The sequence below is a fragment of the Empidonax traillii genome, unplaced genomic scaffold (assembly GCF_003031625.1).
Source record: "Empidonax traillii isolate 1590-97213 ecotype Southwest subspecies unplaced genomic scaffold, ASM303162v1 scaffold178:size2223814, whole genome shotgun sequence".
NCBI classification, from domain to species: Eukaryota; Metazoa; Chordata; class Aves; order Passeriformes; family Tyrannidae; genus Empidonax; species Empidonax traillii.
In genome coordinates, this window is record NW_020955371.1 from 580,193 (window position 1) to 607,567 (window position 27,375).

At 39.4% G+C, this 27,375-nt stretch overlaps 1 protein-coding gene across 1 annotated transcript in view; it reads left to right on the forward strand.

The window, feature by feature from the left end:
* ADARB2 (adenosine deaminase RNA specific B2 (inactive)) overlaps nt 1-27,375 on the forward strand; it is a 304,298-nt gene that overhangs the window by 168,368 nt on the left and 108,555 nt on the right. Inside the window, exon 2 of the mRNA XM_027886150.1 lies at nt 26,730-26,816. Coding sequence (XP_027741951.1) covers nt 26,730-26,816 — 87 coding nt within the window. The remainder of the gene's footprint in view (nt 1-26,729; nt 26,817-27,375) is intronic.

The following is a 27,375-nucleotide window of genomic DNA, read 5'->3' on the forward strand; positions in this document are numbered from 1 at the left end:
AGACACAATTGCAGCATCCTGCACAGATTAGCAATTATGTGGTTAATACTCCAACCTGTACCTTGATTTTGGGTAGCTCATTCTGTTGTGGACCAATTTTAGGCATTGTTCAGCCTCAGGTATTTATTTAGATGGCTACTAGTCTCAGCAGTCCATATCTAACTCATATTCAAGATCCTGTGGTTCATGGTCCTTCCCTGATGGCCAAAACATGTAAAAGTTTATGAGTCTGTGCAAACTTTGCTTCAGCATAGCTGGATCTTTTCGAGAAAAATGTATTTACAATTTGAAATAAAAAAGCATCAGCCTTCTATCCATCATAGCAACATTGATTTTGTAAGTATGTAGTCTTAGAAAATTTCCTACATGTTTCTCCTCTTCAGAGAGCCATACTCCACTACCAGTATCCATTTCTGGTTTACTGTTGGAGCTCAGTTCGATAAGACTTCGGCTGCACATTAGTAACAGTGGAACTGTTAGGACAGACACTTCCTTAAAAATAATGTAAGGTCCAGGTATGGCCCTTACACTACAAAAGCAGGTTTTGTTATGAGTGTGTTTGCTGGAATGTACGAAGTGTGGTTTGTGCATGAACAAAACCAGCCTCGGTGAAAAACTATGTGAAACATCCTCTTGAGAGTTCATCCAATTTCCCTGCAAAATAATCACAAAGCCGTGATCAAACAAAGCTATATAACATTATAGCCTTCATTTTTTTTAATTTAATAGAAAAAGAGCAACTGGAAGGGTTTTTTTATCATCTAAAAAGCAAATGTAAATGAAAATCTCAGCAAAAATAAACGGTTTTCCCTTCAGAATTCTGGTTTAGTTTTTTTTTAAAAAGGTACATCCTAAGCCTAGTTTTACTGACAGATACAGCTTCAGAAAAGTAGAAGTGGAAACTTTTCATTTCTCAATTTATGCAGAAAAGATTCTTTTCAGATACATAACTTTTCTCGTAATATCTCTAATAGCAGGCAGCAGAGTAGTTTATTCATGTGAACACAGAGCATTAAATCCTACAAATGTATTTATCCAAATATGTAATTACCTTATTTTCCATTTTTCCTCAAAATTTCATGGATAGCGATATGGTGAGATTAATATAAAATGTTATGTAGCAAGAAATATGGAGCCGGATGTAGAATGTCTTCTTAAGGAATCTTCTCCTTGAAGGAGTATATAGTCAGTAATAAATCAACATGCTGCAGGGTTACTTGAAGAAGCTGCATTTCCATCCCAGAATATAGAACCTTTTTATTTAAATGAAATAGCTGATTTAAAGGAAGAATGTAAAACTTGAAATGACAGTTAAGTTATCCCATCCTCAGGGGAAATTTAGATGTACCTGGATGCATTAAGAGTTCCAGCACTGATTTTTTTACCCCCTCAAAGCCACTGCAATTTAAGATATACAGTCTTGGAAGTTGCAAATGAAGTGTTACTTTCCGCCAGCATATTTGTCTTGAACTATGGTAAAAACCTGTCCTCACTGTTGTCAATAACAAATTTCCTGCCAGCTCTGATATGGACAATGTTCCCTTGTGGCTGCTCCTGTAAGAACCTTAAATCTTAACAATTTAACCATTTCCATAAAGACTGTAGCAAAATTACAGGGGCGGGAATGTGGCAGTCCCTAAGAAGTATACGTTACATTCTACATAAAGAACCACAGGATCTGTCCTCAGGTTTAAAGATATCACTTAGGAAATGTGATACCACCATGTGCATTCCCCTGAAGACTGTTGTCCATATTACACTGGTTAATAGAAGAGGCCAAGTGTTACCTACTGTTTCTTATTTTTCTTCTGCCTTTTCCAAATGGTAAATGGGATTTCAAATACCAGCCCTAGGTAGCTCATGGGTGATGACTGAAGCAGGAAGAAAAATCTTCAACTATAGGAAGGCAAAAAGCATCTTCTGAAATAGGTGTCACACTTGTCTCAAAAACAGAGATCCCTGCTATGAAAGCTGCTGGGGGCTTATTGTTGTGTCCTGGTGCTGCAAACCTTCAGGAAATTTGTGGGTGTTTCATAAACATAAGTGACTTCAGCAGAACAGTTCATATTTGCATAAAAGTATTCATTCTGTTCATAAAAGATGCCAACAGTTTTTAAAGATTTTTATATCTGCTGTAAACTGAGGTTAAAAGGGATTCTGACTGGTGCAGTGAACCTGACATATCTACCTGCCTTTCCTGGTTAATAAATCATTTTGGCCAATTCAGCTAGCATTAATTTGGTCAAGAGGACACGTGCCCCCTAACAAGAAAGGAGACCTGGAAACAGAGTGAAAACATGCAAACCACTGCAGAGAGCCTTTCCGGATGGCCATGCCAGCACAGGCAGGCACGGCCAGTCTTTGCATCGCTCCTTGTTGATATGTATGGCTGCCTCTTGCACCATGCATTCAAATGCCACTTCAGGGTAAAGCTGGGAGTGACATTCAGGATATAATCCCTTCATAGGTCAAACTCAAGAGTTATGGATCGAATCTTGTTATTGTACACTCTCCATTCATCTCCCAAGTCTCCCATCTCTTGCTTGGCCTTAAAGAATGAAGGTGCCAGTGAAGTAGGAAGCTGTAGAAATGTGGAGGTTTGGGAAAGAAAATAAAAATCACACCTTGAGTTTTCCCATCATGCACCCGTCTCAGTCTGTGGTACTTTTGACTTTCTAAATTCACTAAAAACTAACAGAAGCAAAGGGCATGGTCATTTCCATAGGTGTTATAGTCCTTTTTCACAGCCAGCAGAGATTATAAAAAAACCTAACACGCAGAGTACCACCAGAATTAATCCCTGCAGGAAGAAAGGGTTTTCAGAAATCTCTGTCACATCAATTTTACACTCAGGCAGACTGAAGTAGACAAGTAGGGAATTTTTAAATAAAGTTTTGTTTGTTTGACCCTGATGGACTCAGTATACAACACTGAAAAAAAAAAAATCTGCCCAGACTTGCAATGTCCTATGAAGTTTAAATCAAATGATACTAAAACTGGGTTGCCTCTCAGGTGCCTGCCTTGTGCTGTCTAGCTTTGGATTTGAGTGTAAGCAGTATCAGTCAAATTATCTCTAAATTGACTCTGATTTTCTGTTCTACTAAATGTAAAACATGCAGAAAGTCTCCTGGTAAAAGCTCTTCTCATCAGATTTCCTCCAAGGCTTTGCAGTTCTACAGGAATGGGATTTGTAATAGGAAGACCTGCAGAGTAAGGAGTGAAGGAGGAAAGTGAAGTCTCTGAGTTCCAGGAGTTCCAGCTTCTCCACTGAGATTCTCAGATGAGATAAGAATTTATTTCTAGTGTATGAAAACCTGGGAGAAAATAATCTTCTTATGTGAAGAATGAATCCTGACACCACAAAGCTGATTTTCAAGCTAAGACCAAGAAGTGAGAGACTCAGTTTAAATGTTTGGGTGAAAGAGGAAATAGTAAAAATGGGTTGTTTGTTTTGAATGTTACAAGAAATTAATTTTTATATAAACTCAAGGTGCAGCATCATACTACTGCTCTTCTCAACAGCTACATGTTCATTGCAACCATTTTTTAGAACATAATTTCATTTGGTGCATGCCACACCTCTGTGTTTAGCAGCCATCTGAAAAGCCTAAACTGTGTGAGAACAATTCATTATCAAATTATACTTTATGTGAAACTGGCTACATTATGGGCTGTTTAGTCCTCAAATTATTCAGCTCAAATTGTGTTTTGCAGTCATGAAAGGCAGTCTTAATTTTTAAGGATTCCCTCAGCGTATTTTACTAATCTGCTTGATTTATGTTTTCCATAGCAAAATAAAAGTCTGCCATACACAACTTTAACAAGGTTTACCCAACTGGAGACATGAAATGGATTTAAGAAAACAAGACACACTGGCAGTATTTTCATATGCCGTAATCCAGGTATTGGCAGGAGTGAGAAACATCCTCTTCTATCACATCCAGTTGCCAGTTCTGGCCCCAGTTCTTGCAGTGTTCAGTCACAGCAACAGCCCCTTCTTGCAAATAGTCCTACTCAGGATCATGATGCATCTTGGGTTTGGTTGGCTGTCACTCAGTACCCTTCTAAGACATCTGTCTAAGGGTCTCCATCTGACATGGAGCCAACTTCAGTTTTTATTTCCTTCTCAGGCTCACTGGTATTGCATCAGTAAGACTGAGATGAATTTTGGTTTTAATAAATTTAGTTGTTAGTTTTCTTATTTCTGCAAATTGGATATGCACAAACCAAAGACAACCTAAAAAATGCAAGTCTTAAATAACACAGCTTCCAAATACTGTAAATTGATACTGCCTAGACAGTGTGTTTGGATAAAAGAAGTGTGATCATCTACTGCTTAGGGCAAAACTCAAGTGAGACAATAGGAACTAAGAGAGCCATTTGATTAGATCTGTCATGTGTTGGTTCAGACCATTTGAAACAACTGGCCCAAAAAGTCAGTAAACATTGGAGGTTCCCAGAATATAAGAAAGGTCTGCTCATCTTTTGTCAGTTCCCTAAACCATTCCATATCTGTGTATATTGGAGAGGATAGCAAAAAAGAATAGTCAAAATTATGGAGTATGCTGGATAACCACGCACCATTAACTTTAGGCAGAACTCATGTGGGACTGATGTTCAAAGCTCAGGAGCTCAACTTGGGCACTTGAAATAATCTTGTGAAGAACCAGTAAACACCTTATGTCATTATTGTTCCCATATAGATAAGGTGCTGGTTCTTCCTTCAGTAATACTACAGAAACAAGGTACGGCCTGTTACCCGGATCAGTAGTTCCAACAGATTATATGTCATTAAGTAGAAAAATCTTTTCATTATTTTGAAATGTCTGGCATTAAGTGCAGGTTATGCTGGTGTATTGCAGATCATTCAGATTAATTACATAAAGCCATGAGTACTTAATTCACTCCAGGCAGTTCAGTCCAATAGTTTTGAAAGTTACGTACCCATCAAATGGGCATAAGAATGTTTCCACTGTGTTTCATAGGCTTTCTCATATATCTGAAAATGCTTTATGTATATATTGCCCAACTGTTAATAGAAGCTGAAATTCACACCTTTAATCTGATCTGCACTCTCATGCCAGAATAGCTCTCAACTGAAGAAAAATGGTTTAAATTAGCCACACAATCAGAATCCAATGCAATAAAGCATTTTTATTAAATAAATAAAAAAATAAGACTGGAAAAGGAATGGGATCCAACATTTTGGTTCATTGGTAAGGAGATGAGGTAAAATAAACATAACAAATTATAAATCACAGGGATGTCTTTCAAGAAGATGATCAGTGTGAAGAACTATGGGAAAAAGCATTCTCAGCCTGTATTGATCAATCCATATAAACACCAATGTGCCTTTAGGATCTTTACTTTCCCCTGACAAACCAATTTATTTATGTCAGGTTTCTGACATAAAAAATGTAGCATCAAAAGATGAGTGTTAAGATCACCCTGTGTACACCACCAGCACATGCTTTTTCTGCCCCCTGCATCCATCCTGTGCAAAGAAAACTCATCCAGCTGTAGAAACAGATGGAAATGTGCACATGGACAGTGAAGACAAACAAACTGTCTCTTGCTCAAGTGATTTGGTTTCTTCTTGCAAATACAAAATGTCTGAGGAGAGATTACACTGAAATTTCTGCTTATAAAAAATGCAAAAATAAATAAATAAAAAAAAAAAAAAATCCACCACTGATGATCCTTGGAACAGCTGGTGGTTTCTACCAGTTAGTCCCCAGTGGCCAGCAGTTGCAATTTGTGACTAGTCTTGTCTTTAGACATCTCAGGGCAACCAAAATGTGACAGGATGACAGATAGTCCTTTCAATAGATACTGACAAACAAATTAGTGCAAAGATGCTTTTCATAGCATACCAGATGTGTTGAGTTCTATCATATGGAACAAGGAATGAAAAACTGTCTAAGTCCCATCTGTGCTTTTTCAGTAATCAGTGATGCACTTGTTGTGGAGTATAAGGTACAGTAAACATTTGGACTGGGTTTTATGTGTGAAATAAATAGAAAACGCCAGATCTTGGCCTCATCATCGTTGTATAAAGCTTTTATATTAGCAAGAATACCTTAAATGCCTGGTAGAGGGACGTTCAGGAGTTAGAGTATTGTCCTAATGATTAATTGAAAAATTATGCAAATACCAAAATAAAGGTTTATGCAAATGAGAATAGACTGCAAAAACGCACTTTGCTTCGATCGCATGCAGGGCTTCCAGCCTGTCATAAAAAGCGATAGGTTAAAGAATTGCCACTTGGATTTACACCATTTCCTCTCTTGGGGCTTATCTGTCCTCAGACTGTTAACCCAGATTTAATTCAAAGAGGCTGCAATTGCAGCTGCAAGAGCAGTGTTAAAATGGAAACAATGAAAAGTGAGTGCTCTCTGCGGGTGATTGAAAGGCCCAGGGCATGGCAGCACATGCATTTCTAGCCCACTGTAAATGAAACCAATATCTCTCAGGAAAAAAGGCCCTTTGTGAGGGCTGTCCTTCCATTCAGAACAAAAAGCCTCTGGCCTGGAGCAGGAGCAGGAGGTGGGGAGAAGAGGTGCATTAGCATATGACAAATATCTATAATAAGAGAGTGTAAATATGAGGAGCAGGAGGTGTGGTCCAGACCCTCAGTGTAGGGCTGAGCTCCACCCATTTTTAGGTCCTTTACCTTAGATTGAAATGTTACATGTTTACCCCACAGTTTCCAACCAGAAAATCGTTTCCTAACAGCTCACAGCTCAGATTCCCACTTTTGACTCCAAGTGTTACCATCCTCTTGTCCTGACCAAGCCTGGTTGCTCTCATGGGGATGTGACCTGGGCCTCACGTGGAGATGTGAGAGAATGGAGACTCAGGCACTCCAGGAGGCAGCTGGGCTTAGGGGACATGCAGCCAAGTCTTACAGCTCCTCTTGGCATCCTCTTTACATAAGTCCAGGACTTACCAGAGGACCTCTTCTCTCACTAGTTATTTTACCTGTGGCTACGGGTATGTGCTCATTCTTTTCTCTGCAGCCATACTCAGCCCTGCAGACACTCAAGCTCTCATCTCTCTCCCAACACGAGGCTCAGTCTCCCTTTCTTCTCTCTGCCCTCCCTTCCTCCTTCTGCTCTATTGCACAAGCCCCTTATTATTTTATGAGAAATATTCTCTGAAAAATCCATTTTGCTTTCTCTTTCCTTTTCGGTTGGTTAGACAATTATTAATCCACCTCCTTTTCATAAAATAGCCACAGCCATAATAATAAAGTCAAAATATGATTTCGCCATAATATAGTATAATCTCTCCCTTTTCTTTATTCCTTGCAGATGGTACACCTCTTAGCATAAACAGAATGTTAGAGTACTGATTCCAGATGCATAAAATATGTACAAATCTTCACATTTTCTCTCTCTCTCTCTCCCTCCCCCTGAACGAGTGTGTGTATATATATTATCCTTGCCATTTAATTTTCCCAGCTTTTCATTTTGATTTCTCTTTTAGGATGACACAGACTTGTCATAATCCATCTGGGATTTTATTCTTCATCATACAAAAATGTTGCTTGAAGGCCAGTTTTTACTTGGCATTAAGAGACTGAAGATCAGCCTAAATCAGAGTATTATAAACCTCTTATAACAAAATCCCCTCAGTTGTAAATGTGTTGTCTCAATAATTAGATAAATATACCAAACCACTTGTTACCAGACTAGCACAGGAACTAATTACATTATTTCCTGTGACTTCATGTGACGTGCCAATTCACCAGCAAAAAATAGTCTCCAGAATCTGTCTTCTTCTGAGTTGCTGTAAATAACTCTAGTCCAAAAAAAGGGGTTACAACAAAGGCTCTACTAGAATTAAAAGGCATTTAAACGAAGGAATCTAGGAGTATGCTGTGTGGACTGAAGGATAAACTGGGTGTATTTTGCATTGGTAGGTGAGGGGGTTTAAAATTCTCATTTGATCATTTACAAAAAGCTTCTGACTTGATTGTGAAATGTTTTCTCTTGTGCTTAAATTTCATGCCACAGATTATTAAAAATTGACTTTGCAGTATTTATTTTACTTATCTACCCCAGCCAGGCTGTGCTTAACCATAGATTTTGTGAATTATTAAATTTTAAAAGCAATTTTTGTTGGATTTTATACTCCAGTTCAGTCTGAAGGGATGTGCACTTCCAGTCTTGTCCCTGAAGCTGAAGCGCTTTGATTCATCTTTAATCTGAACAGTTTTAAAAGTGCGTGTTCTGAAATGTAAGACATAATGATAGTCTCCAGTGTAATGCTTAACTAACTGCTTGTTAGTTTTAACATTTAACATATCATGAAAAATAACTAGTTTCAATAGGTTATCTGAGCCATAACAATGCCCAGCATAATTCATTCAGTCAGATAACAAGAACTATTTTCAAACATAATGAGAAGCTAATAAAGGTCACTATGCCTACAAACACATATATATCACTGTTAATTTAACAGTACCAATGTTAAATGTGTGTATTTCAAGTACAAATCTCTTTAGGTGAAACTGCTTGATGTTAGAAGAAGGAAGGCAACTGAATAAAACTTCAGTTTCTAAATAAAAGCTAGGCCCAAGTTATAAAATTTAAATTTAACTGAGGAGTCAGACTGACACTAGAACCAAACTAGACTCTGACTAAGAAATCTGAATTACCCAGGTCTAAGGTCTAAAGTTTAAAATAAGATCTGCATTTTCCTAAAGTTTAAAATCGAAATCCATTTTCTCTGCTAAATTTAAGGGCAAAGCTGAGGGGTTTGCATGTAAGTTTTGGTGCTTCATTTTTGGTTTATGTAAACAGATTTCCATAAAAATATCAACACTGTTTAAGGATATTGTTAGACTTCTCCTGCAAACTGAACCTCTACATAGAGGTTGGAAGTCTGAAACTGTAGTGTTGAGATTGAGAACTGTTTGTCGAATTTTGTTTTATCACTGTCTAGAGGACAACAGCAGCAAATCTCTTCAATGCTGTGCACACAGATTTGGGTTTTACTTGGGTTTTGCCAGTACGTTGGAATCAATGACTTTGTGATTAATTTTTCTGCCCAGTGAGATGCACTGTGCCATTTCCTAAGTCATACAGGTGCAGCAACAGAAACAAGAGACAACTGATATTCAGCAGATAGATTCCTTAGAATAATTGCTAAATGGACCAGAAGCTAAAAAACTAGAAAATATTTCATGTACAAACCTCTGTTCTAGATAGGTCCATAAAACTAAACTAAAATGCTAAGGTCTGGAGGTGCTCCATATTGTAATTAATGCCAGATTTCAAGTTGAAATTGTTTTAATTATACAGAGCATGGCAAGATTAGTACATTTAGTATTGGCCTCATCGGATTTTGTTTGTTTGTTTTCAGGTTGATTGCAAAATTGATTCAATTATTTACATGAGGATTTTTTTATTTTAATGCTTTTTTGTGTGCCACAGGGCAAACAGTAAATCCCCATCATCCTCTCGAGCAGCCTGTCAGAAAAGAGCAGCATGTAAGAGGAAAGAGGGCTCTAAACTGTTTTGGGACAAGCTATGATATTTTCTGGTCTTTCAGTAATAGTGTAGAACAGACCTTCAAAAACAAAATCATCCTTGTAAGAAAGGAAATCCTATTCTTTTGATGGGCTTATAGGTAATATCTGGGATAGCTGTGCATCTTAAATCAAAATTGATTTCTTTCTAAACATATATTCTGTGCTGCTCCTTAAAGAGCTACCATTCATCTAGATCTACCTCCTTCCAGATCTCTGTATGGACCTGATTTCCCTTCTACAAACCTCATCATAATGGCTTTAAGATTTAACCTGTGAGTCTTCCAAGCCTTACTCCTCAAAACAAATAGGAAGATTTTCTTTTGGACATGGGGAACCCTATTTCAATCATGAGTGTCTTAGCTGGATGCCAAGAACTCTGAGGTGTAGGTGGGTCCAGTGTGTGCTTACATTTTTGGAAGCTAGGATTTACAAACTCTGGGCCTGTGTTTAGAAAACCACAAAGGTTCCTGTGAATGTATGTGTGCCTGCATGCAAAGGTGATCTATATGTACTCTCTCTCATAGACATCAGCCATAACAGAGATACAAGGTTGTCCACAAGAGTTGGTAAACATGCGCTAGGATCCTTTTGGATGACCTTGGCTGTGTTTTGTAAGTGAGAGGCAGCTTATGGAAGGGATTTGCCGAGCTGTAGGGGATTGCAAGCGTATCCACTCGAATTGAAGATACGCAACATGGCTTTGAAAATTTTGGAGCATCTTATTGCCAGCTTTTTCTGAGTCACACCTTGAAACCAGCTTACAGTATCTTTCCATTGACAACAGTGCACATTGAAAGGACAAATCTACACAAAGAGCTATAGATAGTAGCATTGAAATTAGAATGTTACAGAAAAGCCTCTGTCAGCAGAGTCCTCAAAATAATAGTGCTGAATGACCTTCCTCTATGCTTAAAAATACATGCTGTCTATTTTAGGTCAGATATCTTTATTTTCTATTAATTTTGCCATATGTAATGATGATCCCACAAGGAGTGATGACAAGGTGTTTTGGATTATGCCCAGCCTGAGTCAGAGTTTGTCATTTGCAAGAAGGTGGAAGCCTTTGGATGTGACCCCAGTCTGGCCACTAAAATATGCAAAATATTCTGGTCTATAACATATGTTTCTAACTAAGTTTTCAGAAATAAACATGACCCCAAGAGGTGCCTGGGACTTCAATGATATGATAAATGGAGCTATGGTGAGTGACGCACATTTGAGAGCCCTGCTCTGTCGAACTCTGAATGCTATGGCACCTTTGCCTGCAGATGTGTCATTAGCAGTCAGATTTCTTCTGCAACCCATTCCTAAAATCCATGCTAACTAACCATAAAAACAACACCCTTGTTCCATAGGGGTCTCTGCAGATAAACGCAGCTGTTACTTCTGTACTAACACGCCAGGCTTTTATCAGTCTGGCACAGAGAGTTGTTACAAATCGAAACAGTCAGAGTGAGGTTCATCTCATCTAACCTTAGCCACTACTGTGCTAAGGATCAAGCTGACCAGATGAAAGACTCTGGGACAGCCAAGAGGTTATAATTCAGTCTTTCAAGGCTCTCTGGTTTTATTCACTAGGAAAGAACGTCCACTGCTGTTTGACAGAAGTAGAAGTCACATCTCCTTTTGCAGGATAAAAAAACATGAGGTATTGCACTCACTTACCCAATGGATTCAAACTCTGGATGCAGTTGTGCAGTCCAGACCTCCAGACTTCTTCAGCAGCATCCTGATTAGTGATATGACAATCAAAGGCCTAATATGCATCTGTTAGAAGTTTTATTGTACTTATTTCCAGTTAAGAATTCCACAAGCTAGCATTTGCATTCTTTATTAGTTTATTAAGAGATTTGGAAGCAAGTTTTACACTTCAAATATATCTAGGTTAAAAAGAATCATGAATATGTTCCTTTTCCGTATTATTTTTCGTGTATAAATCACTCCATCACTGTTTTCATTTCTGTCAGGACACAAAGCATATCTATCTGTAAGAGACAACAGATAGTGACCCTTGTTATGTGACTGAAAAATAGCTTTTGGTAACCTTATTGGGTGACTGGAAGCAGATTACAGTAGAGATTTGTAAAGCAGTTCGGGGCACTTCAGGGATCAGTCATCTGCAAAAGCACTGGAAAACTGCAGTTTGCCTTAGGTGGCTGGTTAAACAGCATGAGTAGTGAACAGCTGAAACAAATAGTTTGCATAGGCTGAAATATGTTTGCAAAGTGCATTTGAGCAAATTCTAATTACAAGTATATTTTGGAAAAATCAAAGTCTGACACAAACAGAAAAACTAGTGAACAAATTAGGTACAAATCACTCTCTCAGCAGTACACATTAGCTGGACAAATCTTGAGCTCTACATGTATCAATGGCACAGACCTCAATCTATAGCCTGATCCACCTTACAGTATCAGGGCCATATGGAGCATGACTTTATGATCTTGTTGTCCCTTAGTGGGGGTTAAAGATATGGATTTGCTTTCCTCCATTTCTTGTTGAATTGAAGAAGTTTATTTCTTGCTAGTAAGCCATTTGTGGAAGTGGCCAAGTTCACATCGCAGCTCTGAAGTTTTGACACACGGGGCCAAGGAAACGAATGATTGGATTGTTTGTATTGAAATCGTCAGCATTAAATAATTACCTTTATCCTGATTACTGCCTATAAAGCCTGGAAGCAGAATAGTGGAAATGGATTTCTTCCAATAAAACTCTTCACTGGAGATTTACTGTGTGGCTACTTCTGGAAACAAACTGTCACCTTTTCTTTCTCCATCTCTGTCTCTCTTGGTCTCTTTTGTTAAAAAATACGAAGCAAATCTATCTTCTGAAGCTCAGCCAAGGCCCAAGTGCTTCAATTTTATTAGCACAAATGCTCCTGGACATTCTGAATGCTCCTGGATGATCAAGTGCCTTGGAAAAGTTAATATATACAGTTGCGAAGTCTTGGTCTTAAGCCATGGCACTACGGATGTGACTCCCATAACTCCAAATAAATATACCCCACTCTTCTGGATTCTGAATTTGAACATTGCTACACAACTGAACAAATCAGAGCACAGCTTATTTCTAATAGTGAAAACTGAGGTTACAAATATTATTTTGCTACACTGACCTAGCGTTTACATATGGCAGCACAACAGAGAACCATCCACCTGCAGAATGTGAGGCTGCAGGCTGGCCCCATCAGGGCTTGCTCAGACAACCTCCATGGCAGCATGAGCTCTTCCCTGTCCTGGCACTTGCTGCCAGCTCCTTGAGGGCCCATTCACTGTCACCCATCAGCAAAGGGGTTGTGCTCAGAACAGTGATCCGGGGGGTAGGCGTGTTCCTGTGCCACTGTGTCTGCTGCAAGGTGGTCACAGAGGAAGTCACATGGTGGTGGCAGTTCACAGTGTCTCTGCTGTGTGTCAGAACCCGGCATATTTCAATCAGTAGGCTTGGAAGGCAAGCAAGGCCTCATCAAGCATGGTCATTAAGTGCGTGGTTGCTGCAAGTACTCCTCTTTTGGGTGGATTAGTGCATTCCAGTGGCAGTGGGGAAGAGCAGGATTACTGTTGAATATCTGTTACTATTCTGAGAACTCACTAGTCTAATTTGAAGGTTAAAATGTATGTATAAGAGCATAAAAATATATAGAGAAGTGGAACTGTATGTGCTGGTAGGCAGACTGTATTAACTGCCTGCTGACTGTGAGGCCCCTGAGGGTTCCCCCCCACCTCCCACATCCTCTCAAGGGCCATCAGTCCCAGCCCCGGGAGCTCCAGTCTCCAGCTCTGACACAACCCTGCTCTGGATAATGCAGTAACTGTGTCACACAAGGGTCTACCCTCACTGCCACCCCCAGCTAAGACGTGATCCCTGGTCCTATTTCCTCCCAGTCTGAAAGACAAGGCTTGGACATCAGTCCTCAGGAAAAAGTCACAGACAGAAGGGATCCCTCCCAGTGACCACAAGCAAGAGGTCCCCAGGCCCTGAAGGGGAATAGATTTTGGATACACTCCAATCTTCAGTGTTTATTGCTGACTACTTTCATCAAAACCACACTAAGAAGGGTGTCACCTCTGTGCCCCTTTTTAAGGTATCTGATGCTTGATGCTCTCCAAACCTAAGTAACTATGTTAGGCTCAGGGTTACAGGTTCCACTTTGGAGACCACAACCTTGTGCCTGTATCTAGCCTTCTATGCCTTCAGCTACAGGTATGAGCCTCAGCCACCTTCTGACACCATGTTGTGTCTACACTCTGGTGCCATTACATTCCCTTCTTCTGCCACTTTTGTCTGAGTTTTCACAGGAAGAAAACCCAGATGCTAGCCAAGGAGGACATTTCACAGAAGCAAGTGTGAGAGATCTGAGGACAACCAGGTGGATGACATTGGATTTGTCTGATCAAATGTTTACTTCTATATCTGAGCCAGGTGCAAGAGTTTCCCTTTGTAATCAATAAAGTTTAAGGCATGAGTCATCTTATCCTAAAATTCAACTCATTATTATTAAAGTTTGCCACCAGTGACAGAACAAATGGTATATAGAGTAAGGTTTTACTGACAGTGAGTATACCCGCTTCTGCAGTACTTTAAGTCCTGTAAAGACTTACTTTATTTTCTGGTGGTTTAGGAGAGGACTGTAGTCATGTTGCCCAATCAGCACACCCCTAGTTTGTCAAGAGTTCATTAGCTACGGCAGAGACTGCGATCTTTTGAATCAGTGAAGTTCAAATAAGTCCTGCTTTACCAGAAAAGAGGATTTTCTTTGTTGTTGTGGAAGGAGGAAAGATGGCTCATACGAGGGAATAAAAGATATTGAATTCACATGACTAATGGAGTTAGATACATTTGAAGAGTGTGAGCTATACATTTTCTAGTAAAGGGCCCCTCTCCTCACCAGGATTTCCTGTGCCGGAGGGAAGAAAGTTACAGATTGCTTTGCATTTTAAAATGAAAGAACAGAATATGGGAGCTGTTATATAATCTCTTGCTGAGATCAAAGCAGAAGGGAAGTAAATGCGTATGTACTTTTTTCTCTGGTGCTGCACCAGCTATTTAGTAGAACTAATGGAGCCTCCAGTGTAGAAGAGATTAGCCTCTTCATCTCTACTAACTGTAAAGGGTCCAAAAGGATTAATATTATTAAGAGTGAATTTCAGCTAGAAAGTAGGAAGGAAATTCTCTCTCCCCTCTTCATCTTTTAATCTTTGTTTCCAGAAATAAATCTGAACCATGGTTTTCAACCTCTCACCCATTCTTTTTTTTTTTTTTTCCCCATATTATTTCTTAGTAGAAACAGACTTGGAAAGATCTAACAACCCTAAGAAACTTTGGCTTCACTGAATTTTTGACCAGTTTGCATGAGAAATGGAAAGGCCTAACGAGACTGAATAGTCATGAGAAGTTTATGGGATCAGAACTTTTACTGATTTCAAACAGTGTTATTCCACTGACCTCAGCTGGCATGACTCCATGGATGTTTGTGGAGTTCAAAAAAGCCACAGATACTCACTCCAGCTAGGATCTGACCCATGAAATTATGGAGTCTTATCCAAAGCAAACTGAACTCGTGTCATGAATTGGTCTTCAAGGGAAAATAATTGCTAATTCAATGACTCCCACTGTTTTTATTGCAGTCATTCTGCACTGCAGAAAATCTTTACTTTCAACTGGTGAATAAAGAGTTTCCCCAGCAGCTTCAATACACAGAAGATCAGAGGTTGCAGAAGTGTATACACAGTCCTCCAAATGTTATGTATTAGAAGACAAGCCCTTGCATCAATTTATGAAACAAAAGTGAGATACTCAAGAGAAACCTTTGCAGCTGGACATTTTGCCTTTGTGTCTTATTAGCTTTTCCAGTAAATGGTGAAAAAAAATCTAAAATCCTGGTTTAGATGGGACTTTTGGACACATAGAGGATTGTCCTAGTCAAGGTTAATTTTGTGTGGAAACAGCCTGAAAGAGCTCACTGGGACCTGTTTTCAGTAGACCAAAGCAGTAACCCTAGCATCTGTATTGATGCCGTAGAACTATTCAGACAAATTAGACCTTAGAATTGCAGAATTTGGAGTTGAAGAAAGTAAGCAAGCAACCTGCTCAGGAGGTTACAGCTCTTCTGTTCCTCTTGGCAGCCACCAAAGGGAGATGAGCAGAAAAGAAACGCGATAAAAAGTAAATGGCACTTTCCTGCTAAGCTAATCAGTTCTGTTTGAGAACAGAGGGCTGAGCCAACTGCAAATCAATGCACTAAATCACTTTCGTTCTTATGTGAGTCCTGCTGCCATGGCAGCTGCTAACAAGGGAATAAAGAAAACTGTTATTGGATATTTAGTAGACTTTTTAAGTGCTTGTGTAAAATAACATATTTAATTTAACACAAAGTTATAAATGTAATTGGAGTTTATGGACATTATGGCAGGGAAGAGAAGAAAAATATTCCTATTCTTTCTGCACAAAGAGCTGGTTTATGTTCCCAGACTATCCTTGTCAAACTCTCCCTGCAGTGTTAAAAAGCAACTTTTCTGCTGGATTTTAATACTTCATCATTTTATTAAGGGGTAAACACTGAGATAATAGTATGTCTGATATTTCACATGGCTTTTAACATGTTCAAGTAACAGAACAAGACTAACACATACTGACTTTAGGATGAAATTAATGCACTTTAATGTCAAAGGCTATATTGACTAAGTCTCCACTGACTATAAAGAAAGACTACAGTGACTGGTCCAGATCTAGATATACAAAAGCCATGTGTAGATTTAAACAGATGATCTCACTTAAGACAACAACAACTGCACCCAGGGGGTTTATTCAATTATGTAAGATGGTTTTTTTCCTATTCCTTTCAAATAATTCCCAATAATCTTACTTGTCCCTAGCTGTGATTGGGACTATCCAGTCCTGTGACAAGTTTCTGCAAGTTTTCAGTCATGTATAATAGTTTCAGTTGGAAAGGACCTTAAATATCATCTCATTCCAACCCCCTTTCCATGGGCAGGGACACCTTCCTTTGTTAAATGGCTCATGAGGAGGTTGCTGTTTTCCTAGAAAGCTCTGTTTCTGCGGCATTCTCAGAATTTTAAGTGCAAAGTAAAGGACTCACATCCCTGAACTCACAGTTCGAATCACTGTTGCCCATACAGAGCAGCCCAACTTTGTCATCATTTAAATCATCAATCGTAGCTGTGCAGTGAAACGATTAATGTAAAATACCCACGGGCAAGCAGTAGACTGCCTTCTCTTTAATTACATCAATCTTCAATCACCCCAAAGCAATGCCATCCTTGGAAGTACTGACTCTGACAGGTAGTACTTCTGGGAATGCCATAAAAATGCCAGCAAAGCAGCAATGGCAGAGAAAATAAGCTGCCTCATCTTTGGAGAATTATTGGACTGTACTAACATTCAAGGGTACAATGTCAGCACAATGCAGAAAGAGTTAGATGCATAACCCCCATTATTATTGTTGATGGGAGTCAGGTGTCAGGTTCCCTTTGCATCACTCTGAAAACTTGGCCTTCATTGTAAAACTTTAGCAAACTTTTCCTTTGTCCACCACTCTTAAGGAAAAGATTTGAAGCCCTTTGTGTTGGGATTGAATAAAGACTTAAAAGATGAAAAGAAAATACTAACAAAGTAGCAGTGATGAACCTGAGGGTATCAGGCTCCCTACAAGCTGTGATGGAAAGCTTAATAAACATTGAAGGCTTATGCCTTAACAGATGAAACTGGAGCAGTTGCTCTGTAGTCGAAGGCACTGTAGTACCAGCAATAGCCAGGACAGACCCAGGGCAGCCCCTGACTCCTTTTAGCTCCCACAGGGTCAAATGAGAATTTAAGTGCCTAAATACTTAAATAACTGGCCTAATGTTACTGAATTCTGTCAGTAACATCATGTCTGAGAAAGCACTGTAAATCTCAGCCCTCTTATATCACCTGGAGCTAATTGTTGCTTTCAATAAGTACACACATCTCAGTAAGAAAATCCCTAAATTATAATGGTGGTGCATTTAACTTTATGCCCACAGACAGGTTGGTTAACACAAGACTGCCTCGTGTTACCAAGGATAAATTAGGGCAGGATTAAGGTTAGATATGCATTATTATTATGGCAGTACAAGAGAGAGAGGTCATACTTGGCTGCTTACAGTAGATGAACAAAGAACAGATCTTAAAAAGCCTTTCACCACTAATTGCTGACTAGACCTTTCCGAAGCAGGCCATTCATTTCCTAATGTTTAAGCAGGTGTTCGGTTTGGGAAGGAGGGAGTTACAGCTCAAAGGGCAGTGCTGACAGGCAGTGTCCCCTCAGCTGGGGCTGTTTCACGTTGGTGCCATAGTCAGTTTGGGAAGAAGATGGATAGCTGTATCTCTGCACATGCCTAGTGTTTGCAGTTCTTTGAGTGCCTTCAGTGGGAGCTCTGTGAGCATAAAGGAGACTTGATCCCTCTTTAAGTAACACACCATTCTGTTCATTACCCAAAGCGTTAAGATCAAGGACTGAAACTCTCAAAAAAAAAAAAAAAATGTGTCAACACTAGAACCTTCTTTCTGGGGCTGCATTGCTCAGGAAAGCAGGACATCTCCCACTGCACCATGTAATCCAGCCATAGGCACTGCTAACACTCATCAGAACACAGATCAAGATTTCCTGGCAAGATAGGTTAGAAATCATGTCTCCTAACTTTGGGCATCTACAAGTTAGGTTTTTTAGTCTAAATCAATAGTCCAGGTCCCAAGTAAAATCAGTAGGCAACTGCTGGGAGTCATTTATTTTACTTATCTCAGGAGGCACTTATTTGTACATGTTCATGCTGATGAGATCAGTCCCTCCTAGGGTTGTTCAGCCTTGCAGCAGATGGTGGATGAACCCGGAGTCAGAGTTTGGGAAACTAAAGTTTCATTTTAACAGCTCAGCCCTACCTTAAAATTTATGTACCTGAGTGGACTGCTGGTTTCAGAAGGTGACAAAACATTTCAAAATCAGGTAGTGCAGCACAAAGCTTTGTATCCTCTATGTCCTTCTGCAGGCACAGTCTTGAGAAGTGGTCTGTAGTACTGCCTGCAAGGGCAGCTGCTTTACCTCCCCAACCTTCAGGTCCACTGGCTCCAGGCATCCTTTTAAATACCATTACTAACTTTGGTGCTCTTACTCTGGCATAGACCAGTCATGTTTTACATAATCATAATTTATTTGACAGGTTTAAATTAGTAATAGGGAAACTTCTCTGAACCCAAATAGAGAATTTTCATATAGTTTTCCACCTTAGCTTAGCGAAGTCTCCTTAAGTAGTGCAGAGTTTTATGTAGATACAGGCTAATGAGAAACTACTCTATTCACCTTAATCATGGCCAAACTAGTTACCCATATGACTGAAAATTTTTGCTCTTTGATAATACTGTTTGATAATAGTTTGGCATACAGTCAAATAGTCATAGTTAATCACAAAGATTTATTGTAGGCTTAATAAATCCACTGGACATTTTTATGGTTTCTATTGTATCTCCATTCAGCACACATTGAAAACTGATGGGTTTTATGCAGTTTATTCTCTGTTCTTCTCCTGTTTTTTTCTAAAGTGATGACATCCCAAAAAAATGGAGGTAAAAAATAGGAAATAAAACCCTGTCATAGTTTATAGGATGAAAGATAAAAATATTTCCAAAATGAATGTTCAAATAGCATAAGAAGGTTTCAAAAATGTGATTTTTAAACTGCCATCTCTAAGCCACAGCCAGATCACTTAGAAATACATAATGTAATACACTCCACAGGCAGACTGATGCACATAAACTGATAATAACTCAAGAGTTTTTATCTCCATGTTTCCTCAAGCAAGGCATCAGGAGAGAGAAACACTCTTGCAACAAAATTAAATAGTTTTAGATCTAATTTTACTAGGCTGAACTGGATTTAAAATTGATTTCCATGGAATCTAATAGAGAACAACACACATACACAATGCCTTTCTTATAAAAAATCCATCAACCACCTTGTGGTTTTACTTATTTTGCTCTTTACTGGAAGTAATAAGAAACCAATATTTTACAACACAGTGTGTTTCATTCTGTAAACGGTCTTTCATGGTGAAGGTGCTTGGAGTGTGCTGTTAGGGAGTGCTGAAGTACAGCCCCTGAGATTTGTCTATGCAAATGCCTGTTTACATTCATACGGTGAATCTGCAGCTTAACACCAACATCTCCATTCTGAAAATGCAGGAGAAGAGAGCTGCAGGACATACCACTGTAGAAAGAAATAATGCCCTAATGCGTAATGCAATCAATTAAACACATCCCCATTTATCTCAGACCATATTGAATGAATCCGTACAAGTCACATGCATGGCTTTTTTGCTGATCCTTTTTGCTTTCTAAGTGATAAACCAGAAGTTGCTTTGGCCTCAGAGTAAATGAGTGCAGCCATGGGTGGAGGCACTGGTGGGACGCAGGGCTGCAGAGTGGCCAGAGCACAGGGCATGAACCTGCTGCTGCCTGTTAGGGGTTGGATTGGCACTGGTAAAACATTTAACGTAGCTTCCCCAAAGCTTTCCAAGGGTAGCTGTTCTGGATCAGCAAACAGCTGGAACAGGATGCACAGAGGATTAGTCCAGCTGCCAGACCCCTGAGCTAACTGATATTTCACATTCGATGTTCTCTGCAGTATCATAATACCATAAACTGTTATTGCTACTTAATATAATTGCATTTCAGAGCTCTCATCTTGGACACAGATCCCATTTTGCTAAGCACTGAACAAGAATGGAGCAGAAAGGTATTCTGTGCCCCAAGAACTAGATAAATAAACTACAAAGGCAGCAAATAGTTCTATTTACAGAAGCCCCCTGCACTTGGCAGACCATGTTCAACTTGCAGTCAAGGCACAGGGGCAGGTGCTTTTGCGCCTGGGAGCTGCATCGTACTGAACAGCTTGTTGCCCTGTTTTGGAGGAAGATTTCATGGCTCCAGGTTCACACCTCTGACTTCTAACTCAAGGCACAACCTGCTTCATGCAGCTGAAAACCTTTGCCTGAAATGCTGACTATCCAAATGTTCCCTGATTTTTTCTTCCCTTTTGGTTATCAGGCTAAAAAAAATTGCGCTCTGATATTTTATGTTTATTTCAGGTCCTTGCTGAAGCAGAGAACAAAAACAATAATGCTGAATAATTTTTTTTCTTATAAAAACCTAAAACCCTTAATGTGAATATTACCTTTTCTCCCTGCTTTTAAGAAAAATGTTCCAGTCAAAAATCATATTTAACCAGGAGGTTTTTTCTCTCCACATATTCCTCTGCTACCTCCAAGAAAAGCTTTCCTTATTGTTCCCACATGGGCCAGGGTGGGATATCACTGCAAATGCCTTGGATTTAAAAGGAATTACAAAAAGCAGACCTTTAGTAACTGCCCACCTTGAAGGTCATGCTTTCAGGGGTGCCAAGCAGCACAACTGCAGACAGGAACAGTCCCACATATTTTAACCCTCTCATATCCTCCAGTCCACAGTCTCTTTTACCCCCCTGGGCTGCTCAGCCAGGTGTGCTGTTTGGGTTGCATTGACTGATGGTTCTCAAGGGTCCACGATGTCAGCAAAGATTTACTTTCAGGCCTCACAGTGTAGGGCTGCGAGGAAAAAGCAGAAACCAAAGAGGAATGGGTATGTGCCAGTAGCCCCCTACAAATATATGCAGGCTTGAACTTATCCGTGCAAGACACCAAACTGGAGCTGCTGCAGGAGCACACAGCTGTACCAAAGCTGCTGCTGTGTCTGCACAGAAACATCAGCCCTCTGAAGGGGTTTAGGACAGGCACACTTCCAGCTTAAATATGGCTGGAGTGGATGGACAGACTGTCCTCCCAGCCCCACTGGTACTGTGGTGGCAATTCACAGGCACTCCAGAGCAGCTTTGTCAGTGTGGGTATAAAAGAGCATCACACAGATCCTTCCTACTTGCCTGTGAGGCAAAAAAGCACCTGGGCAATGCTGCTGAAGCCCTGCACACTCAGACATTCATGACTTAACAGCTGGTTGTCAAACTCGGCTGTAAAGGCTGATTCTGACACCACACAAATAAATCCTTATCTAGAAACTGGCTGCTTAAACTAAGAGGTGCAGCATGGTGGCTGTGCAAGCCATAATTTAGAAGGCTGTGAGCCCTTCTCAGTAAGTGCTGTGGTTTAAAGGCATTGTTATTTTCGCTACAAATTTGACATATTTTCCTTTTGCATTAAGAATCGCTTCATCCTGTCAGTCACTGTCAGCCCAAGCCTGAACTGACTAAGATATGAGAAGGAAGATAAAGAATCGTGTCCTGATGTGCAGGCTCTCTTCTCCCTGTATCCCCCCTCTTTCAAATCAAGGCTAACATAACTGTAAAAATGTAACTATCCAAGTAGCTGCAAATATTGTTTTAGAGAAATAAAAAAAAAAAAAAAAGTTTTTTTTCCAGGAGGTTTTGCAGCTGAGTTTATATTGTTGCATCACATTTGTCCCTTCCTGAGTAATTTCATAGTCCACACAAACCAAATGAATTAGTTAGGACTGGTTATAATGTCCACATTGTGTTTTTAAAAGAATACTATTGAATAAACCTCTGACAAGTAAAGTAGCTTATGGTAATCAATTTGAGAGAATGAAACAAATTCAGTAAAATATTGTTAACACTGATCTGGCAAGCCACTGGTTTGCATCTGCCTAATCCTTCTTGGTTTTGGAGGTTGCATTTTTTTAAAAAAAAACAATTATTAATAGTTCTCATTAGCTGCCAAGCAAAAGAGCATGCCACAAACTTCTGCTTAGAGATTAGCTGATATTAGCAGATACTACTGGCTTTTCCAAGTTTCCAAGAACTAGAACCTGCTGTGGGATCTCATGGTTAGGACAAGTTTTTCTACTGAGGTCCATAGGGATATGGGGAGTATAAGGAATGGGACCGAGGACAACCCCTTGCAGATGCCAAACCATTTCCCTACAGCCCTTCAGCACCACCAGCTCCTCAGCCTCCCCACCAGACAAGCCGTTCCAGCTCTGCACTGTCCTTACAGTTAGGAAGGGTTTTTTTAATGTCTAAAGTGAATTTTCCTTGGTGCAATTTAAGTCCATTACTTCTAGTTGTGTTAATGCACATAGAATACAGTTTGCTCCTTTCTTCTATCCAGTAGCTTTTTATGTGCTTGCAGGCTGCTGTTATGACCCCACTCAGTCTGCTCTTCTTAAAGCTAAACAATTTGTCCAACATCTATAAGGGCTGATTTTTAAAAGTGTTGAGCTCCTGCTGTTTCCATTGCTTTTATTCTGGTGATTGAGAGTGAAAGAACTTCCGTGGAGTTGATGATCAAGCTGCATTATCTGGTGCCCTTTAAATACTGATAGGTATGAAGGGCACAAATGCTGTTTATAGCTGTATATGTGTATTCTTGTCTTCACAATAAAAGTGTATTTACAGGACCTGTGACCAGCCTTCTGCCTACATCTCCAGGGCAAGAGCAACTTCACAAAAAGAGCAGATTTTAGTGGAAAGTTGGCTGCCTGCCTTGTATGCCAGGCTTTGCTGAATCGTTCAAACTAAACAATTTTCTGTATTTCATGCAAAACATATCTTGGCCCATGGGGGTTTTTTATTTGTTTAAGTTATTTATATGGCTACTGTCAACACGGTGTTCATGATTATTTTTTTAGTATTTGCTATTGCTGGAAAATATATCCTTAAGAAGAGTGAACTGAAATCCTTTTCCGTTCCAAAACAGGAGAGTGAGGTTTCTTCTCAGGAGAAATGGTGATTTTTGTGCTTAGAGTACTAGAGCAGATTTTTACTTGGAAGGCTGTTTTTATGGTGAATACACTACAAAATATGATGCTATCATCCTGCATTAGTGTTTCAGGGTGGCTAGAAATAAATTGCACTATAACTGCTCTTTGTCTCTCAATTTCCATCGTAAACAAAGCTTCCTTTGTGCCCATGTAAGCCCTCATGAAATCTCTTCTTCATGACATCAGAGGCTTCTGGTACAACTGTAATGCAAGCAATAATAATTTCCTCTATTGGTTCTCAGAAATGTATGGTTATGTATTCTGCATTTCTGCAGAAAAGAGTTTTTGAAATGTCTTGCCTTCTTCTCTTAAACCCTCTATCCTAGCCTTGAAAAATAACTTCCTCAGAAACAAATACCGAGAACATTTACAATTATGAAGTAAAAATAGATGCACTAATTTTGGGCTACCTGACATTGCTTCTCTTTGGAAAAAAAAAAAATCATGGAAGGAGAAGAGAGTGAGAGAAGAAAGGAAGCTTTAATGATATTTCTCTGTATGTCTTTTTTTAATCCAAACGTGTCCTTTATTCTTATTCATAAGATTTCATCAAACTGCTAAGCAAATAAGGCTAATTGTGATGGATAATTAACATACACAGGAACCATAAAGTGTGAATACACAACTCTCCAGTCTTGTTCTGAAATGGTAAACTAAATTAATGCTGAATTTCACCACTGATAATAAAGTTGAAGTAGTGCCCCATGGTCTGTACTGCAATAGGCAATAACCTGCAAAAGATGGAAGTGCACTATCATACCAATAGTTTTATCCCTAGCCATATTATTTCCCTGTAAACATGTACATTTAATTATCCTGTTATTTATCGTCTCCTCCTCCACAGGCTCAGTAATTCATCTGTTCAATGTGTAAACCACAGCTTTTCTCTTTTTATATAGCTCACTCAAAATCCTGCCTTTCTCCTCCTTCCAGATGCACACTAAATCTTCCATTGCTCAACCAATGGATTGAAATATTGAATTACAATCTTTATTATCTGTATTGATGGAAGGATATCCTCTTATTAGGGCCTGCCTGAGTTTGGTTGTCACAAAGCCACCCATTGCTGCTCTAAGCATGCAGCAAATTTTACATCCTGTTTCTCTGCCACACAAAGCAAAGGCACCAGCAAGGTCTTTGAGGACAGGTGAGAAACAGTAATTACAGTAACTTAAGATGGATAAACAATCCCTTAAGAGAAAAGAAAAATAAAATTAATAAATTTTAAACCCACATTGTAAATTTCACCTATCAATTGAACAAAACTAAATCATAAAATATTTATTTAGCTAGTAATAATATAGTATAAAATTACACAGGTTTGCTTTTTGATTGGTGGCAGGAGTAAGCATTAGTCACTGCAGCAAGAAAGCACATGTCCTCATTGCTTGCTTAATGGGTTAACTCTCTATGAGAAGTGAGAATATTTTCTCAGCAAAGAAGATTTAGGTTTGTGTGTGACATCCAGTGTCTTGAGGGTTAGTTCTGAGGATCTGACAGCTGTCAACAGTTAGACCCAGGTGGAGTGCACACACTTCAGCTCTCTGCATCTCAGTATCCAGACACAACAGTCATTGCTGGTTCTGAAGCCGAGGGCTGCCCTGATCCTATGTCTCTCATCTGAAGCATTCCCCTTACCAAATGTAGTTTTTGGATTAGATCCCAAAAAACCTACGCTCTTTTCACTTTAATCAAAGAAACCAGTTGGGAAAGTCAGGAGTGAATACCAGCCTTTATTGTGATCACAACCCAACAGTCTCACACACAGGGAGATGGTGTCATACAGAGACACCACATTTCTCAGTGAGCAATGCCTTAGCAAAAAAAAGTGTCAAAGGATTCACTTAGGAAAATCTTTTAGCTATAGCGTTCATAAATAGCTTAATTCTTTTGGTTCCTGACATCACTGCAATCCCTTAATGAAATTGCAATTGAAGGAGGCTAATTTGTGCTCTAATTATATATTAGTCTGGGCTGAAAGGTTTCTGGACTGAAAAAGGTTTTCTTCAGGCAATCTTTTATTCTGCTCATTGTATTTACTTAACAAAGAGCAGTCAGCTTTTACTGTGAATTCCCGTAATAGAGTTGAGCTGCAGTGTTACCCAGCTAAGGGCAAACATATGCAGTCATTTTTGATGGGTTCTGATAACAGTCTTTAAAAAGAGCAAGGATTATTTGCAAATGTAGGAAGAACCAGGCCAAAAAGCTAACAGATGTGCTGATGAAGAAGTTTTAAAGCTCTTCAACTGGAATGCCTTCCAGACCAGTGGCAGTTGAGCAGCCAGGTAGTTTAAGGAAATTCAGAGAAATATTTTCTCACTAATAAAGAAAGCCCTCATAGAAATATATTTTCCTGGGTTATTTGAAAGAATGCATTTTTGGTCTGGTTTTGATGCTTCTGCCACAGGATGAAAGGCCAGCACTGTTCACAATGTGCAGGATGCAGAGCCTTTCCACCTGGAGAAATAGGTGAGCCTCAGCTACCTATTTCCTCAGCCATAGCTGAGGCTCTCTAAGCTAATGAGTACTTTAGGAAAGCAAGTAAGTTCTTCAAAGCTGTGGATCACCTTTGTAAGGTGTGTTTCTGTTTCTTATGTTAAGTAGACACCCTGTTAATGTTGGTCCCCATAGTTTGCTGAGAGGAATTCAGCCTAAACAAGGTAAATGTCCAGCTAAATAAACCAGTTATCAAAGGAAATAAAATGTTTAAATGTATCCCTGTTTCTAGTGTTTGTGTTAACTTCAGCATTTCCTATAGATAAATCCTTAGCCAAAATTTAAGCTAGTATAAATCAGTATCAGTTCTCATTTTGCTGAATCTGTCCTGGCATCTAATGAAGATTCTGATCATGGCATTTGGAATTACATTTTCTGCCATCTACTATCTGCAGGATAAACAGAAACTGCTGTTAAAAGGAACAGCACTTAATATGAATATACACAAGAGGGATTTCAAATAGTGTTTTTATTGTATGAATAATAGCTTCCTATGCACACTGTAAGGGTTTCCCAAAAATCATATCAGCAATTTATAGATTTAGGAGCCATTGTAGTCTCTTGTACCATCAGCCCTTGAGCTTTCTCTAAGACTTCTGTTTCAACTTGCATCAGGGAGAGAAAGCAAGAGGGCACCACTGCTGGGAAGCACAGAGCAGGAACACTATATGGAGCCAGAAACAAGGAGAAATGTGTGTTTGGTGTTTGCATGTGCCAGCTGTAATAAATTCATCAAAGTTCAGTGAACTTTGGTGGGACTGTAGAGTCAGGAAAATTTTAAAAAGAAGAAACAGACTTGCCAAGATGTTTTGACCTCAGTAAAACTGTGAAGTAGAACTGAATGCGCTGACTGAGTACTGATTTTAAATGTATCTTTTCTTCTGTTTTCTTATAGAAAAACTAAGCATACTGTCAACCTTCATAGCACCCTTCAAGTACCTGAGTCCTGGCCCAACCACCATGGAGGATGAAGACAATTTAAGTAAGCAGTCTATTTTCTCCATAGATAAATAATGAAATTGAAAAATAAAAGCTCTGCAATGTAGGAGCAGTTGTGGAAATGAGGTGAATTTGCAACTACTGGCAGACCATAAGCCCAGTCCTCATGTAAAATGTAAAATTCCATGATGCTGAGTCCAAACGTTCTCCAGTCTCCAGAAAAGGAGGGGTTGATCTCAACTCACCTTCCCAGTTTTCCCTGTGCAGACTCTGACAAGGGAGAGCTGTAAACAGAATGTCACAAATACAAAGGAAAAACTTCTTACAAAGAGGAGATGTTTGCACTCAGGTTTACAAGACTGTGGAGCTCCTTCTCCTTTCCTGTTTATGTTACTTTATTTTGCTCGCTTGCTTTTCTCACAAAAAAAGGAACATTTTGTGGTGTGTGTTCCTCCTGCTTTTATTTCCTCAGTTAAAAACGGACTTTTGCAAAAGTAAAGACTGCAGGATTGAGACATCCACTTAAACTGTTTACTTCAGTGATATGACCTGGAGTACAAAAGAAAAAGAAAAAAAAAAAGGGACAAGAAAAGGGAGGGAGG